General features: G+C 46.3%; 1 protein-coding gene across 5 annotated transcripts in view; it reads right to left on the reverse strand.

The window, feature by feature from the left end:
- Positions 1-310: 310 nt before the first annotated feature.
- ZNF644 (zinc finger protein 644) overlaps positions 311-18,485 on the reverse strand; it is a 96,295-nt gene continuing 78,120 nt past the window's right edge. For 2 of the 5 annotated variants that reach the window (XM_075322313.1, XM_075322312.1), the window contains exons 4-7: positions 17,334-17,915; positions 12,086-12,223; positions 10,774-10,876; positions 311-1,612 (exon numbers count right to left, since the gene is read on the reverse strand). In XM_075322313.1, coding sequence (XP_075178428.1) covers positions 1,423-1,612; positions 10,774-10,876; positions 12,086-12,223; positions 17,334-17,915 — 1,013 coding nt within the window. In that variant the 3' untranslated portion in view covers positions 311-1,422. The remainder of the gene's footprint in view (positions 1,613-10,773; positions 10,877-12,085; positions 12,224-17,333; positions 17,916-18,485) is intronic. The other 3 variants (XM_075322317.1, XM_075322315.1, XM_075322314.1) reach the window with 3 other exon arrangements.

Genomic DNA, 18,485 nt, shown 5'->3' on the forward strand with positions numbered 1-18,485 from the left:
CTCTGCATCACGCTGATCTCAGATTAAATATCAAAAACAACCTGGTGACAAATTCTCTACAAAAGAAAAAAAAAATAGCGATTGTTAGGAAAATAAACTACAGTTTTCCACAATTATGAGAATGAATTTTCGCAAAGCTTTACTGATAAAAATCAATGTGAAAATGATTGTGACCTTCAGAACAAGATAATACTCTAAGTCACAGTACAATATAAGAGTTAAAATCATAATAATCGGAATTAACAGATGCTAAAAATACCTCATCGGAGTGACCTAGCTTCTGACGTATGAAGGCATTTGAATGACGAAATTCCATCCTCACAACACATTTATTTCAATATTTCTGTAAGTAGGCCCTTTAGCATGAGCATAGTGTTACACAGTTTCATACACAATCACATCCAAAACGAATTCTAAAATTTCAATTGTAAACATTCTCATATGTTGAAATATTAAACGTTTGCTAAAAATGCTCGAGTGTGGAGCGAAACTGGAGGAAAAAAAAAATTAAAATTAAAAAAAACGGTGTGGTGTGAAAGCTACTTGTACAGAAACAGGTTTTAATAAAATACGAGGGAGAAGAAATGATTTAAGAGAACGTCATTAAAAAGAGAAATGAACAGGTGACTTATCACTAGTTAAAAAAAAAAAAAAAATTAAAAATTAATATACTAAAATTCTACATTTTTTTAAAAAGAAATGTCATTGGGTAAATACATCTTTGTTGACAAAGTAGGAGGTAGCATGGATGCACCTGTTAGTGAGAAACGCAACTGAAATAAAGAGTTTTTCTTACAACAAATAATTTCCAGTACTATATACACTTCTCAGAAATATCCGTTAAAACAATCCACCCTCCGCTTTTTTTTTTGTTTTTTTTTAGTAGAAAAGCATTGTGTAATAAAAACGAAAGAAAAAAAAAACAAAACACATACATTATTCTGTACAGAAACATACCGAGTGCCCTACGTTGAATGGAACAGTCTTCCGAAACTCTGCAGACGATGGTAACACTTAATGCCCTAAATTAACCAATTTTCAGGAATCGTCCTTGATCGTGTAGAAAATGCACCGTATAAATATATTTCTCATATCAATGATTTTGTGACTATGAACTTTGTGTCTCTGATCTCGTCTAAACAAGTGGGAAAAAAAAGGCATATGTGTAAGGATCAAGTTGTGCTTCGTTACGGGAAGCATGGTGTAAAGATGGTGACGTCTGCAAGAGTTCGCGTGAACGGTACGGCACGTCAGTATCCTTTTTTTTTTTTGTTTTGTCCTTTGTACTATAAACAGGTGTAGCAATGTGGTCTTTAAAAAGGAGAAAAGGAAAATAAAAAAGGAAAAAAAAATAAAAACACAAGAGAAAAATAGTCCAAAAGTACATCCAAAGAACCATGATCGCTTGTATGGCATCTTCTCTTATGAAGCCGCCTCTGTCATTATTAAAGAGAAGTTTGTTTCAGTAATTGAGGGGGTCTTTAGTATAGGTTCCACTTCTACCATACCAGCGCCTGTCCGTGGCAGATTTGCATTGACAATGTGACGCTGCAAGTGCTTTATCCAATCTTCTTGTACAGATAAAGGCCCTCGAAAGATAAGCCCACAAAACCTGTTGAAAAGGAATAGGAATGAAATTAAGCATTTGGCCAAAGCAAATATAATTTTTTTTTTTTTTTTATCCACGTTGATGTGACCACTCTGACCAATGGTGAATATTATAGTGGTTAGAGGGGGGTTCTCAGGTATGAAACGTGTCTACAAAGCCTCCAACTGCCTTTAAAAAATGTCTGTACAACTCGGAGGTCTTCTAGGACTGTATCCTGATTCCCACCCCTTTCAAGCTCTTTAAAGAGTCATCAATGGTCACCAGTTTTGTGGCGTATAAGCTGCAGCCACCACCACCGGGGCTCTTATATACAGCATTCTAACATGCTGTATATGAGAGCCCAGGCCGCTGTGTAGAACCTAAAAATCACTTTATAATACTTACCTAAACCGGTCGCTGCGTTGAATGTGGCTCAAATGGGCGTCTTTGTCCTCCGGTGTCGGCGCCTTCTCTTTCGGCCATCTTCTGAAGCCTGTGTGCATGACGCATTTTATGTCATACACACTCGCCGGTCCCGCGCATGCGCACTACAATACTTTGATCTGCCCTGCTCAGGACAGATCAAGGTGCGCCTGCGCAGGACCTGAATGCTGGCGAGTGTGTATGACGTCGGACGCGTCATGCAATGGAGCTTCAGAAGGACGACAGAGGCGGCGACAAAGATGGCTGAAAGAGGCGGTGCCGGCACCGGAGGACGAAGACGCCCATTTGACCCACATCCACCGCAGCGACCGGTTTAGGTGAGGATTATAAAGTGTTTATTATGTTCTACACAGCGGTCTGGGCGCTTATATACAGCATGTTAGAATCCTGTATATAACAGCCCACTGGTGGTGGCCGCAGCTTATAGGGCAAACAAATGGCGACAGGTTCCCTATAACACCAACACAGGCTTAGTAATGTCAAAGTGACCTCACCATAGAAATGGATAGTAACCGGTGGTGCCTTTTTACAGTTGTGCTCAAAAGTTTACATACCCTGGCAGATTTTTTTGCTTTCTTGGCCTTTTTTCAGAGAATATGAATGATAACACAAAATCTTTTTTTCCACTCATGGTTAGTGGTTGGTTGAAGCCATTTATTGTTAAACTACGGCGTTTTCTCTTTTTAAATCATGGCAGCCAAAACCTCCAAATGACCCTGATCAAAAGTTCACATACCCCAGTTCTTAATACCGTATTTTGCCTCTTCTAACATTAATGACAACTTGCAGTCTTCTGTGGTAGTTGTGGATGAGGCTCTTTATTTTCTCAGATGGTAAATCTGCCCATTTTTCTTGGCAGAAAACAACCAGTTCCTGTAAATTCCTGGGCTTTCTTGCAACTGCATGCTTGAGTTCTCCCCAAAGTGGCTCAATGATATTGAGAGGAGACTGAGATTGGCCACTCCAGAACCTTCACTTTGTTCTGCTGAAGCCAATGACAGGTCGACGTGGCCTTGTGTTTTAGATCATTGTCATGTTAGAACGTCCAAGTACATCCCATGTGCCGCTTCCGGGCTGATGAGTGCAAATTTGCCTCCAGTATTTGCTGATAACGTGCTGCATTCATCTTTCCTTAAACTTTGACCAAGTTTCCTGTGCCTTTGTAGCTCACACATTCCCACATCATCAGCGATTCACCTCCATGCTTTACAGTAGGAATGGTGTTCCTTTCATTATAGGCCTTGTTGATACCTCTTCAAATGTGACGTTTATGGTTGTTGCCAAAAAGTTTGATTTTGGTCTCATCACTCCACATTACCTTGTTCCAGAAGTTTGGAGGCTTGTCTCTGTGCTGTTTGGTGTATTGTAGGCGAGACATTTTGTGGCACTTGCACAGTAATGACTTTTTTCTGGCGACTTGACCATACAGCCCATTATTGTGCATCTTGAAACAGCCACACCGCTAGTTTTCAAAGAGTCCTGTATTTCAGCTGATGTTATTTGTGGGGTTTTCTTTGCATCCCGAACAATTTTCCTGGCATTTGTGGCCGAAATTTTTGTTGGTCTACCTGGTTTGGTTTTTACAGAGCCCCTGATTTTTCATTTGTCAATCACAGTTTGAACACTGCTGACTGGCATTATAAAAAAGAGAATTTTGTTACTTACCGTAAATTCTTTTTCTTATAGTTCCGTATTGGGAGACCCAGACCATGGTGTTTAGCTTCTGCCTCCGGAGGACACACAAAGTACTACACTCAAAAGTGTAGCTCCTCCCTCTGAGCTTATACACCCCCTGGTAGCCAGTCCTAGCCAGTTTAGTGCAAAAGCTGAAGGAGAATAGCCACCCACAAGTTGAACCAAGTAAGAACCGGAACAACCGGAGACTCTGTCCACGACAACAGCCGGTGATAACACACGGAACAAGAAAATTGCCAACAGGCAACAGGGAGGGAGCTGGGTCTCCCAATACGGAGCTATAAGAAAAAGAATTTACGGTAAGTAACAAAATTCTCTTTTTCTTTATCGTTCCTTTGGGAGACCCAGACCATGGGACGTTCCAAAGCAGTCCCTGGGTGGGAATAAACAGAAAAAACTTAGAAGTAGGAGGAGCCTAACTTCACAAGTGGGCGACAGCCGCCTGAAGGATGCGTCTGCCCAAGCTCGCATCTGCCGAAGCATGAGCATGCACTTGGTAGTGCTTCGAAAAGGTATGCAGGCTAGTCCAAGTGGCAGCCTGACAGACTTGTTGAGCCGTAGCCTGGTGCCTAAAAGCCCAAGAGGCACCGACAGCTCTGGTCGAGTGTGCTTTGATCCCCGGCGGGGGAGGCACCTGAGTACTCTGGTAGGCGTCCAAAATGGTCGATCTAATCCAACGGGCCAAGGTCGGCTTAGAAGCAGAGAGACCCTTGCGCCGCCCTGTGGTTAGCACAAAAAGAGAGGTGCAGCGCTTTTTCAAAGCGATGAACAGGGGCCGGACAGAAGGAAGGCAAGGAAACATCCTGGTTAAGGTGGAAGGGAGAGACCACCTTAGGAAGAAAGTCCAGGGTGGTTGGACGGAGAACTACCTTGTCTTGGTGAAAAACCAAAAAAGGTGACTCCGAGGAGAGCGCAGCCAAATCAAAGACTCTCCTGAGAGAAGTTATGGCAACTAGAAAGGCCACCTTTTGAGAAAGACGATACAAAGAAACCTCCCTAAGAGGCTCGAAAGGGGGTTTCTGCAATACCGTGAGGACCAAGTTAAGATCCCAGGGATCCAAGGGCCGCCGATAAGGCGGAATGATGTGAGACGCGCCTTGCATGAAGGTGCGGACCTGAGCCAGCCGGGCGAGACGCCGCTGGAACAGCACTGATAGAGCTGAGACTTGTCCCTTGAGAGAGTTGAGGGACAGTCCTAGCTGCAGACCGGACTGTAAAAAAAAAAACCAGAAGGGTCGGCAACGAGAATGGCCAAGGAGAATGGCCGGAAGAGCGACACAAGGACAGGAAAATTTTCCAAGTCCTGTGATAGATCTTGACGGAGGAAGACTTACGGGCCCGAGTCATAGTGGAGATGACTTCAGGAGGAATACCAGAAGCAGTCAAAATCCAGGACTCAAAAGCCACGCCGTCAATTTGAGTGAAGCAGAATTCGGGCGGAAAAACGGACCTTGCGAGAGCAGGTCTGGACGGTCCGGAAGATGCCACGGCATCTCCACGGACAGTTGGAGCAGGTCCGGATACCAAGCTCGCCTGGGCCAGTCCGGTGCAATGAGGATGACTCGACGGCCCTCCATTCTGATCTTGCGCAGGACTCTGGGCAAGAGAGCTAGAGGGGGAAACACGTAGGACAGACGAAACTGGGACCAGTCTTGAACCAGAGCGTCCGCGGCGAAGGCCTGAGGATCGTGGGAGCGAGCCACGTAAACCGGAACCTTGTTGTTGTGACGGGATGCCATTAGGTCCACGTCCGGAGTGCCCCACTTGCGGCAGATTGACTGAAACACTGCCGGGTGCAGGGACCACTCGCCACCGTCCACGGATTGACGGCTGAGATAATCTGCCTCCCAGTTTTCTACGCCAGGGATGTGGACTGCGAATATGGTGGACTTGGAGTCCTCCGCCCATTGAAGAATGCGTTGGACCTCCAACATTGCCAGGCGGCTGCGTGTCCCGCCTTGGTGATTGATGTAGGCAACCGCTGTCGCGTTGTCTGACTGGACTCGAATGTGCCTGCCCGCCAACAGGTGGTGAAAGGCTAGGAGAGCTAGAAGCACAGCTCTGGTTTCCAGCACATTGATTGAAAGGGCTGACTCGGACGGAGTCCAAGTGCCCTGTGCTCTGTGGTGGAGATGTACTGCTCCCCAGCCGGATAGGCTGGCATCCGTGGTGAGAATCACCCAGGACGGAGTCAGGAAGGAGCGCCCTTGGGACAGGGAGAGGGGTCGAAGCCACCACTGAAGAGAGCTCCTGGTCCGTGGCGACAGAGCCACTAACCTCTGTAAGGAGGAAGGCCGCTTGTCCCAACAGCGGAGAATGTCCAGCTGCAGAGGATGCAGATGGAACTGGGCAAAGGGAACCGCCTCCATGGAGGCCACCATTTGACCCAGCACCTGCATCAGACGCCTGAGGGTATAACGGCGGGGCCTCAGGAGAGAGCGCACCGCCAACCGGAGTGACAGCTGTTTGTCTAAGGGCAACTTCACAAGTGCCGGCAAAGTCTCGAACTGCATCCCTAGGTACGTGAGACTCTGGGTCGGAGTCAGAGTGGATTTGGGAAGATTGACAATCCACCCGAATTGGGCTAGGGTGGCGAGAGTGAGCGAAACACTCCGCTGACAGTCTGCGCTGGATGTACCCTTGACCAGAAAGTCGTCCAGATAAGGAAGCACTGCTAACCCCTGGAGGTGCAGGACCGCAATCACTGCTGCCATGACCTTGGTGAATACCCGAGGGGCCGTGGCTAACCCGAAGGGGAGAGCCACGAATTGGAAATGATCCTCTCCTATCGCAAAACGTAACCAACGCTGATGTGACACTGCGATTGGCACATGTAGATAGGCATCTCTGATGTCGATGGACGCCAGGAACTCCCCTTGGGTCATAGAGGCAATGACTGATCGCAAAGACTCCATGCGAAAATGCCGCACCCGGACATGCTTGTTGAGAAGCTTGAGATCCAGGATGGGCCGGAAGGTACCGTCCTTTTTTGGAACTAGGAAGAGATTTGAGTAAAAACCTATGAACCGTTCCTGAGCGGGAACTGGGACAATCACTCCGTTTGTCTGCAAGGACGCCACGGCCTGCGAGAAGGCGGCGGCTTTGGAGCAGGGGGGAGTTGAGACAGAAAATCTGTTTGGAGGGCTGGAAGAGAATTCTATCCTGTAGCCGTGAGATATGATGTCTCTCACCCACTGATCGGAGACTTGCTTTAACCAAGCGTCGCCAAAGTGGGAGAGCCTGCCACCGACTAAGGACGTGGCTGGAGCGGGCCGAGAGTCATGAGGAAGCTGCCTTAGTGGCAGAACCTCCTGCGGTCTTCTGCGGACGCGCTTTTGGGCGCCAGTTGGATTTCTGATCCTTGGCTGAGTTAGCGGACGAGGCGGAAGGCTTAGAGGATGACCAGTTGGAGGAACGAAAGGAACGAAACCTCGATTGATTCCTACCCTGGGCGGGTTTCCTGGTCTTGGTTTGTGGCATGGAAGTACTCTTCCCGCCAGTAGCTTCTTTAATGATTTCATCCAGCTGTTCACCAAACAGCCGTGAACCAGCAAAAGGAAGCCCAGCAAGGTACTTCTTGGACGAAGCATCTGCCTTCCACTCTCGAAGCCACAAAATCCTGCGGATAACAAGAGAATTAGCTGAAGCCACCGCAGTGCGGTGAGCAGCCTCTAGCATGGCAGACATGGCATAGGATGAAAAAGCTGAAGCCTGAGCAGTTAAGGTAACCATCTCAGGCATAGATTCCCTGGTGAGGGAATGCATCTCCTCTAGAGAAGCAGAGATGGCTTTGAGAGCCCACACTGCTGCAAAAGTCGGGGAAAACGCGGCCCCCGCAGCTTCATACACAGATTTGGCCAGAAGGTCAATCTGACGGTCAGTGGAATCCTTAGGTGAGGTGCCGTCAGCCACCGACACAACGGTCCGGGCTGATAGCCTAGACACCAGAGGGTCTACCTTTGTGGAGTGAGACCACTCCTTGACCACCTCAGGTGGAAATGGAAACCGGTCATCAGAACCACGCTTTGGAAAGCGTTTGTCAGGGCAGGCCCTGGGTTTGGTCACAGCGGTCTGAAAACTGGAGTGGTTAAAGAACACACTCTTTACTCTCTTAGGCGAGGTAAACTGATGTTTTTCTGCCAAAGAGAATTGCTCCTCTGACACTGGCGGATTGAGATCCAGCACAGAATTAATAGAAGCAATCAAATCACTAAGATCTGAGTCACCCTCAGAGAAATCGATGGGATACATAGCCTCCGAGCCCCCAGTGAGGGCATCCTCCTCATCTTGAGAGTCAGCTCTTGAGACAGAGCCGTGGGATGGGGAGGGGGAGGAAATCCTGCGCCTTCTCTTAGAAGGACGGGGTCTGGGATCAGATGATGAATCCTCCGTGAGCTCCGATGGACGGAGGTCAGAGGATAGGAGTCCTCTGTCAAGAGTATTAGAGGCACCCTGTGAGGGGGGCTGATGCATATTCATCAAAGTCCTGGACAAAAGCCCCATGGACTCAGCAAATGACTGGGATATGGACCTAGAAAAGGACTCTACCCAGGCCGGGGGTTCAATCACAGGTGCAGCAGCAGCCTGAGAGACCACTGGGGGTGAGACTCCAGGCTGTGGCACCGCCAAGTTAGAGCAGACATCACAATGTGGATAGGTGCTCGGCTCAGGCAGCAGGAGCTTACATGCAGTGCATGCAGAATAAAGCCTTGTAGCCTTGCTCCTTGTGTGAGACATGCTGCTGGAGTGGGGGCTTTGCAGAGAATGAACCCCAAGGAGAATATACAGAGGTCCACAACCGGAGACCGGCTGTGGCTTACCAGACCGCTGAGCGCGGTGTTGTGTGCCCTCCAGATCCCGAAGCCCGGTCCCCCAGTCGCAGCACCTCAGCAGAGATGCAGAATGGAGGATGTCCCTGAGCAGAGTGAACTCTGCCTGAGAAGAGGGCGTTCCTATAAAAGAGCGGGAACTGGAGGGTAATAGAGACCTGCATGGAAGGAGGGACGCCCCAGCAGTGGGGAGTGTCCCTCCCCTGTGTAGAACGGCCTCCGGGAGGAGCCGAACCTGTCCCTCTGTATGAGTGACATGCGAGGGCAGGAAAATGAAACTAGGCCTCCGGCGAAGCCGGGGCCTAAATTTAAGCGGCGAGGCCGACAAGCAGGCACTATCGGCGCGGTTCTCAGGCAAAAGCTAGAGAACCCGCCGGAAAAGTTAAAACAATCACATACAGCATACTCTCCCCTTACAATAAAGAACCGGGACCCCCAACATAAACGTCTCAGGTACTTAGCTGCTGAGACGCAGGTCCATGTCCCTGGGGATGAGTGCTCCGGTCCAACAGAATCCTCATGGGGCTGTGGATGGAGACCGGACTCCTGCCAGGCATGGAGACCGTGCTGGCTCCCACTTCAAGCCAGAGCCCAGAAGGGATGGTGAAGGAGCGCGGCACGTAAGGCTGCAGCCTTGTAAATCAACCTTAACAACACCGCCGACACAGTGGGGTGAGAAGGGACATGCCAGGAGTCCAGACATGGACCCGCTTTTCTTCAAACTCTTTCCAAAAGTCAAACAAATCAGATGAGAATGCATGTGTGGATGTATGCCTCCTGACACAAAGCGATAAACTGGCTAGGACTGGCTACCAGGGGGTGTATAAGCTCAGAGGGAGGAGCTACACTTTTGAGTGTAGTACTTTGTGTGTCCTCCGGAGGCAGAAGCTAAACACCATGGTCTGGGTCTCCCAAAGGAACGATAAAGAAATCCTTGTGTATCTTTTTGTATCCCTTTCTTGTTTTATACAGTTCAACTATCTGTTCCAATAGCTCCACTGACACTTCCTCTGCTTTCCCCATGACTCACAATCCAGATATGTCAGTGGCTGGATGAAAGATACAAGAGTCTGTCTGGATTCCAGAAACTCACTCAGTTTTTATGCGCACACACTCACACACACATTACACGCAAACCGGTCACAGGTGAGGATGTTACCTTTATTAGCCATTCAAACCCATTTTTGTCAACCTCTGTGTGTGTTATCAGGCCAAAATCACCAGGGTATGTGAACTTTTGAACAGGGTCATTTGGATGTTTTTGGTTGTCATTATGATTTAAAAAGAGAAAACACTTTAGTTTGACAATAAATGGCTTCACCCAACCACTAACCATGAGTGGGAAAAAAAGATTGTGTGTTATCATTCATATTCTCTGAAAAAAGGCCAAGAAAACAAAAAATCTGCCAGGGTAGGTAAACGTTTGAGCACAGCTGTACTAACAGTGCACTGTGATCAAACAGACTATTCTTTGTAGAACACGGACTCAAACTGATGGTGTCACTGTCAGAGGTAACAACATACAGCTGTGACTGAGCCTAATTATATGCCATATGTTCTATAATGACCTCCGCTTCCCTCACACTTATACCCTTGCAGAAGGCAAAGGAGTCCATCTGTGACCTGCATGTAGCTGTACTACTGCATGAACGGCTAGTGCCAGTGGTGATGCTTCTGATAAGGGCTCACACATTTTTAGTTTTGCACTGCCATTATCTAATTAAAAAAATATTCTCGTCAATCTTCACTCAACAGTAGAGCTATGAAACAATCTGTAAACAAATCAGGAAGATTTAATTTTACTTAAGTGACTTAAGAAGATTGTTCCCTTTCAATTATAACTTTACTTACCCTCCTGGGAACCAGGGTCGTATCTCTGCGGCTGCCCCGGTGATCGGCTGTAGCGGTGAGGTCACTTTGAGGTTGTTGCAGCCTGTCAGTGAGCTCAACGGCTCTGCCGATGTAGACAGCACAAGCCAATGTTTTTAGCAATTGACTGCAGCGTTCTCAACATGATGTCACCGCTTCAGCTAATCAAGAAAGCCCAGAAAAGTGGTGGACACAATGCGATAGCCTTGCAGGCGGTATGTAAAGCTAACTTTAAAGCTAACTAAGTGATAATCTTTTTAAATTTAAAATTACAATATTATTTTTTTTTGCACTTTGACTAAATTTGTATCATTTGAGCAAAAATAAACCCCTAATTCTAAACCATACCTGCATCTCAGGATATAAACCTCCTCGGCGCTGTGTGGCAATGGCAATACCTTCTTCTTACTCCCAGATCTTGATCTTGACTTCTTTTGCTTGCAATCTAATACTAGCACAGAAAAGTAAGAAATCACCATACAAACAATGATATTAAATATACTATTTTATTTTTGAAAGGAAACCATCAATTACGTAAATGAAAAACTGATCAGTTTAGAGTCAATTCCTGAAGTATACCTGTAAAAAAAAGACTTATTTTTATTGGGGCAAGACCGAGGGGTGCAGGTCACTCATTTACATGTGGACATCCAGGAATGAAGGATGAGCTGCAAACATTATGAGAAATATGATAGGTGCGGGGTGATCAATGGCGTTTATTGGGATATGTGTGGTCAAATCACACCAATGTCAAGCACAGTTTTTAAGCCTGTAAAGATTCCTGAATTAAACATATAGAGCAAGATTATAAAGCAGATGATACTCTTATGAGGATGATGAAGCACAGTGACAACTGATATTTCAGTATGGTTATTTCCGTGCTTCCCCGAAAAGAAGACACTGTGTTACATTATTTTTTACCCTTTATTTTACAGACATCTGTGTCACTCCCAGTTCCTCAGCTTGCATTCCCTGCAGGTCCTTGTCTTCTCCACAGTTGTCCTCCCCTGCTTCTGGCCACCTGGCCCTCAACACACACACACATACATATGTACACACACACCCGGTGATACCACACTGCTTCCGGGAAGCTGTGAAGAGTGAGTACCTGGGGTGGAGTGCATCGAGGACCTGTGCAGTGTAACGATCGATACGTTCCCTTTCAGGTTCTCAATGCATTCTACCACAGATCTTTGCGTGCTACAGCGTCCCAGGTCACCGGAGCAGTATGGTATCATCAGATGTGTGTGTGTATGTATATAGGTCCTCACATTCCACAGCGTCCCAGGTCACCGGAGCAGTATGGTATCATCAGATGTGTGTGTGTATGTATATAGGTCCTCACATTCCACAGCGTCCCAGTCTGGTAAGTAGGATTGTGGGGTCTGTCTTCTCGCTTTTGGGGGTGTCTGCTTTCTATAATGAATTGTCCTGCAGTATTCTTTAACTATTTTAGCTGCATGGACACTTCATTATTGAGCAGCAACTAGGGCTTAGTTTCGTGGTAGGGCTTATACTTAAGCGCTACTCCGAAAAAGGCCCAAAATTCCTGCTAGGTCTTATTTTCGGAGAAATACGGTAATGGAAAACTTTGGCCATGCAATTAAAAATTACAATGATGGTGGTGTAATGTGCTAAGGGAAGAAGTAAGATTGCTTACTTTGTAAGGGCATACCTGTTCCAGTCAACAGTCCGGCACTCTTCTTCCTTGAGTAAGCCCTCATATGGTTAGACAGGCTTACTCCACTTGAAAACGTCGTATTGCAGTTCACACAAGTCTTGTGCTTCGCAGACAGACCTAACCCAAAAGAAAAAAAAAAACATTCAAAAGAAAAATTAAATCACAAAATGATCGAGACCTAAACATTATATTAGGGTAAGTTCACACAGTGCGTTTTTCGCGGCGTTTTTGCGCAGCTTTCAAGTGCGTTTTTGCTCAGAAAACTGCATGACTTTGCTTCCCCAGCAAAGTCTGAGTTTTCATTTTTGCTGTCTGCACACAGCGTTTTTTTTTCAGCTGCGTTTTTGTGGTGCCACAAAAACGCAGCATGTCAATTATTCCCGCGTTTTTCACTGCGCTTTTCATCCATTGAGTGCAATGGCATGTTGAAAGACGCAATGAGAAACGCAAGTCGATGCGTTTTGGTGCGTTTCTAAGACCAAAAACGCAGCTATAAACGCAGGAGGTGGGTAGTAAAGTGACATGTACAGGAAGAGGATTCCTTCTGTCAGTAAACACAGAAGCGTGAATCCTCCCGGTACCGTCACCGCCGCTTCCACCTCCCATCCTGTGCATGTATGCTCCCGTGCGGCGCCATGTACAGGCCTCCTGCCTGGAAGCGGCTGCGATGGAAGCGGCGCCATGTACAGGCCTCCTGCCTGGAAGCGGCTGCGAAAACAAAAGTGAACACTAGAAAAAAAAAAAAGTCATACTCACCTGTCTGCAGGGTCCCGGTGCCATGCCCACTCCCATCTCCTCCCGGTACCGCCGCTCCTGGTGTGTGCAGTTTCCCCGGATACGCCGCTCCCCGGGTGCAGGGTGCAGGATGCAGGACCTGGCGATGGATCACCTGATGCAGTCACCTGATGCAGTCATCAGCTGATCGTAAGTCACGGGGTGACACCAGCGGCCGGCCAGTTTAACCTATCAGTGGATGCGTCAGGAGACTTCATCCCTGATTACCGGCAGCTGCTGCAGCGATCGGACGGGATCAGACTCGCTCTAGGAGCTGCCGGTAATCAGCACATAAGTGAGTATTTTTTTTTTTTTTTTTTTGCACCGATGCATCTGCTGATTGTATAAACGGCTTTTATACAATCAGCTGATGTGTGATGTGATTCAGGCACTTGATCCTAACACATCATCTGATCGCTTTGCCTTCCAGCAAACCGATCAGATGATATTGGATCCGGATTGGACGGCGCGGGACCCTTGACCCAGGATTACTGCGGAGGGGGGTTCTTTATTTCAATAAAGATGGAGTCACTAATTGTGTTGTGTTTTATTTCTAATAAAAATATTTTTCTGTGTGTTGTGGTTTTTTTATCTTTACTAGAAATTCATGGTGCCAATGTCTAATATTGGCTTGACACCATGAATTTCGGGCTTAGGGCCAGCTGATAATATACAGCTAGCCCTAACCCCATTATTACCTAGTGAGCCACCCGGCATCAGGGCAGCTGGAAGAGTTGGATACAGCGCCAGAAGATGGCGCATCTATGAAAGCGCAATTTTCTGGGGTGGCTGCGGACTGCAATTCGCAGCGGGGGTGAAAGCATGGGCACCCTGCACTGTGGATTCCAATCCCCAGCTGCCTACTTGTACCCGGCTGGACACAAAAATTAGTCGAAGCTCACGTCATTATTTTTTTTTAATTATTTCATGAAATTCATGAAATAATTAAAAAAAAGGGCTTCTCTATATTTTTGGTTCCCAGCCGGGTACAAATAGGCAGCTGGGGGTTGGGGGCAGCCCGTACCTGCCTGCTGTACCCGGCTAGCATACAAAAATATGGCGAAGCTCACGTCATCTTTTTTGTTTGGGGGGGGGGGGCAAAGAAATCCTGCATACAGTCCTGGAAGGAGGATGCTGAGCCTTGTAGTTCGATAGCTGCTCTCTGCTCTCCTGCATACACTATTGGATGGAGGATGCTGAGCCTTGTAGTTCGACAGCTGCTGTCTGCTCTCCTGCATACACTATTGGATGGAGGATGCTGAGCCTTGTAGTTCGACAGCTGCTGTCTGCTCTCCTGCATACACTATTGGATGGAGGATGCTGAGCCTTGACTCTCCCTCCAGCATACAGTCCTGGATGGAGCATGCTGAGCCTTGTAGTTCTGCAGCTGCTGTCTGCTCTCCTGCATACACTATTGGATTGAGTATGCTGAGCCTTGTAGTTCTGCAGCTGTCTGCTCTCCTGCATACACTAGTGGAGAATGAAGAACATATTGAGGAAGGAAATGACATCAAACATTTTTTTGTTCACTGATAAAAAACGCATAAAGACGCAGTGAGCAAAAACGCAGCAAAACGCAGCAAAAAACGTACCAAATCGCGGCAAAAACGCGTGCGTTTTTGGCCACGTTTTTGTCGCACAAAACGCAGCGTCAAAAAAACGCAGTGTGTGAACCTAGCCTTAGGCAGAACCTGCACATGAGCTTTAGGCCACTGAAGAGCAAACTACAGCAGCCATTCATACCCTGTTTCCATGAAAATCAAACCTACCCAGAAGATAAGCCCTAGCATGATTTTACCCAATTTTTGGAGTATATTTGAAATATAAGCCCTAGTTACAGTCAGGGCTGGTGTAAGGGAGAGTCAAACTGCACAATTTCTCAGGTACCCCACTCTCTTAAGGACCCCAGCAGTTGTATTTTGAAATTAAGATTGTTCAAGGACCCTTGATGACTTCACAGTCATGTGACATGATGTAATCGAAGGTCCCTTAATTGCAGAAGTCTAAAAGAACTGACCAGGATACAGACTGGTATGCAGGGCTGGCATTAGGGAGAGGGATAGCAAACTGGGCAATTTCACAGGGCCCCTATTCTCCTAGGGGCCCCAGCGTTTAGGTCCTGATGATAGGACTGCTTAAGGACCTTTGTGACATCATGTCATGTGACCAAAGGTCTAAAGTTGAAGAAGATGAGACAAGCTGCTGTGTGTGTGTTTGGAGAGAAATGTTGATGTTCCAGAATGCAATATGACTATTTGAATAAATGTTGATTTTTTTTTTTGTTCAAGAATAAATGTGGATTGTTGTTCATGGAAACAATAAGACAACCCCTGAAAATAAGCCCTAGACCATCTCTGAGCAAAAAATAATGTAAGACCCCGTCTTATTTTCGGGGAAACACGGTAGTCGCATCATTGAAGTAATGTGATCCTGCCGGTGCACAGTACACAGGCGCTTCCACAATGTTCATGAACAGAATTAAAAGTCTACTTGACAAAGTGGTAATTAAAGTGTTTTACCCACAAGACTGTAAAAAGGCGCAGCACTAAATTAGGTTGCTGATGAAGACTGGGAGAAAAGGTGGTATAACACACCACCAAACAGCTGTTAGACAAAACATTTTATTTACTGCCTTTTATGTTCATTACTCTGGATGCGCAACCAATAATGAAAGTTAATGATTTGAAGTTTCTTGCAAAAATCTTTGTGCTAAGCAAATGATCAACAAACTATCAATGTTTTCCCCGGCAATGAGCAAAAACTGTAAACCCAGAAACTGAGAATCTGAACATCATAGGTGCATGTAACACGGACGTGCAGGGGTGCGACGGTGTGCAGGCAATGATGTATGGACTCATGGCAGGACAGATTTAATCACAACTTGCTGTTCAGTGTTGGGAGAAATTGTGTTTTTTATTTAATTGAAAAATTAATCTTCACTAAAAATTAGAATAATAGAAGGTGTGAACATAATTTTTAAAGGTGGGGTTTAATGATTTTTCAATAGGTAGCAGGTGCTCTTTAGATCACATTAAATTCTGACGGAATGTAGGGGTTTTGAGCCAAGAACAGCATGGTCCGCACTGCTATTTCCTAAAAATACATGTGGACTTTGTTATGGGATCCAACAGTCCAATGGTCTAGGGTAGCAGGATCCATCAGGGCCATGATCTACGGTAGTAAGATCCATCAGTGCCGTAATACATGGCAGCAGGATCCATCAGGGACATGGTTTACAGAAGCAGGATCCATGAGTGCCATGGTCTACGGCAGCAGGGTCCTTCAAAGCCATGATGTACGGCAGCAGGGTCCTTCAAAGCCATGATGTACGGCAGCAGGGTACTTCAAAGCCATGGTCTACGGCAGCAGGGTCCTTCAGTGACGTAGTACATGGCAGCAGGATCCTTCAGTGACGTAGTACACGGCAGCAGGATCCATCTGGGTCGTGGTCTACGACAGCAAGATCCATCAGGGCTGCGGTATACAGCAACAGGATTCTTCAGGACTGTGGTCTCCTGTCAGCAGGATCCTTCAGAGCCGTGGTCTACGGCAGCAGAATCCTTCAAGGCCATGGTCTAGGTCAATGGAATCATTCAGGGGAGTAGTCTAGGTCAAGGCGATCAATCAAGGCTGTGGTTTAGGTCAACGAAATCAATCAGAAGCGTGGTCTAGGTCAATAGGATCAATCAGGGCCGTGGACTTGGACAATGGGTTCCATCAGGGCTGTGGTCTAAGGCAACAGGATCCATCAAGGTCTGTGTTTTAGGTTAACAGGATCCATCAGGCCGGTGGCCTAAGTCATCAGGGACCATTGTCTATGATAACGGGATCCATCAGGCCTGTGTTCTAGGTTAACAGGATCCATCAGGCTGGTGGCCTAAGTCATCAGGGACCATTGTCTATGATAACGGGATCCATCAGGCCACTGGTCTAGACCAATGTGATCCAGCAAGGTCTTGATGTAAAGCAACGAGATCCATCAGGGCCTTCGTGTAGGACAAGGAGATCCATCAGGGTTTTGGTGTAGGACAAGGGGATTAATCAAAAAATGGTATAAAGCAAGGCATCCATTAGGGCTGTGGTCTAGGGCAACAGGATTCATCAGTGAAATGTTCTAGAACAGTGGGATCCATGAGGGGCATGGTCTAGGGCAACAAGATATATCATGAACATTTTGTAGATCAATGGGGTTAGACAGGACCTTTTTGTAAGTCAGTGGTACCTATTAGGGCATTGGTCTAGGTAAATGGTATAGACCAGGACAAAAATATAGGTTAATGAAATTAACAGGACCATGGTGTAGGTCATTGGACTTTAAAATAGGTCAATGGGATCCCTCAGACCAGATATCAATTCGTTAAGGAAGAAAGTCATGAAGGTAGTATGAACAGAAGCTTATAGGGTTTTAAAAGGCAGAACATGCTATACGAGAGCATAGAATTTCTATTCTCACCTGACTGTAAAGCGAAGTCCATTCCTCTGTGGGAACTGCACATCAAAGAACAGTCTTCATTGAGTGGATGAAGGCATTTTTGTATAAACCTCTTCCTTGCAGTTTGATTGACCTTTTGAGAAGATTCCATGTTCCTCTCGTCACCTGATTTTTTCAATTTAAGTAGTTCGATTAAGGAAAGAGGTTTATCCTTCTCATCATGTCCACCGGCTTCATCACATTCACTTAGGTGGAACCCTTCCTCCATCTGACCAGACAAAGTTTCATGTTTGAGGCCATTACGGTGTGCTTCATGATGTACAGCATTGGACCTTGAACAGTCATTACTGGAAGATTTGTGATGGGTGTAAGGCCTGTGAACAGTGCGCCTATTATTAAGAACTTTTAGGAGTTGCTCATACTTTTCTTCATTTTGCAGCATTTCATTCAGGACACAGATGGGCGATTTGTGTGCATCCCATTTATTTTTGCCTAGTCTTTTCAGGTGACCTCGAACATGATTTGACAATCCAATTTTTGTATCAAACCAGCCTCCACAGAGTGCACAAGTGTGCTCAGAAGGACTCTCCGACTTCTCTACGACTAAGGTTAAAAAACAAAACAAAAACATAATTATTCATTTTACCCGTATATAATTCAATATATTTTACAAAGGATTAGCAGTAAGGCAGATAATATAGTCAATATCGTACAGTTTTCATCTGATGTTGAGAGTCGAAGACAGCTGAGGCTTCATCTATTTCATGAATAAGACTGATACTGCTGTAGTTATCAGCCATGAGATTTGTAGGGTACACAGAAAACTTTACTGCAAATAGTCCCCAATAGGGATGAGCGGACCCCAAACCCCATATAAGTAAATTGGAATCCAAACTTCTATGCTACACAATGGTCATAGTAAGGGCTAGGGGGCTGTAAAAAAAAGAAAAAGGGAGCAATTGCCTTGCAAACATGTGGATAGGGAATACATTTTTTTTTAAAAAAAAGTGTGGGCTCCCGTCTATTTTTGATAACCAGCACAGGTAAAGCAGGCAGCTGGGGGCTGGTATAATGAGGCTGGGAAGGCCCATGGTTATTGGGCCCTTCCCAGACTAAAATTAGCAACCCGCAGCCACCCCAGAAGTGGCGAATCCACTAGAAGTGCCAGTTCTG

The sequence above is a fragment of the Anomaloglossus baeobatrachus genome, chromosome 8 (genome assembly GCF_048569485.1).
Source record: "Anomaloglossus baeobatrachus isolate aAnoBae1 chromosome 8, aAnoBae1.hap1, whole genome shotgun sequence".
NCBI lineage: Eukaryota > Metazoa > Chordata > Amphibia > Anura > Aromobatidae > Anomaloglossus > Anomaloglossus baeobatrachus.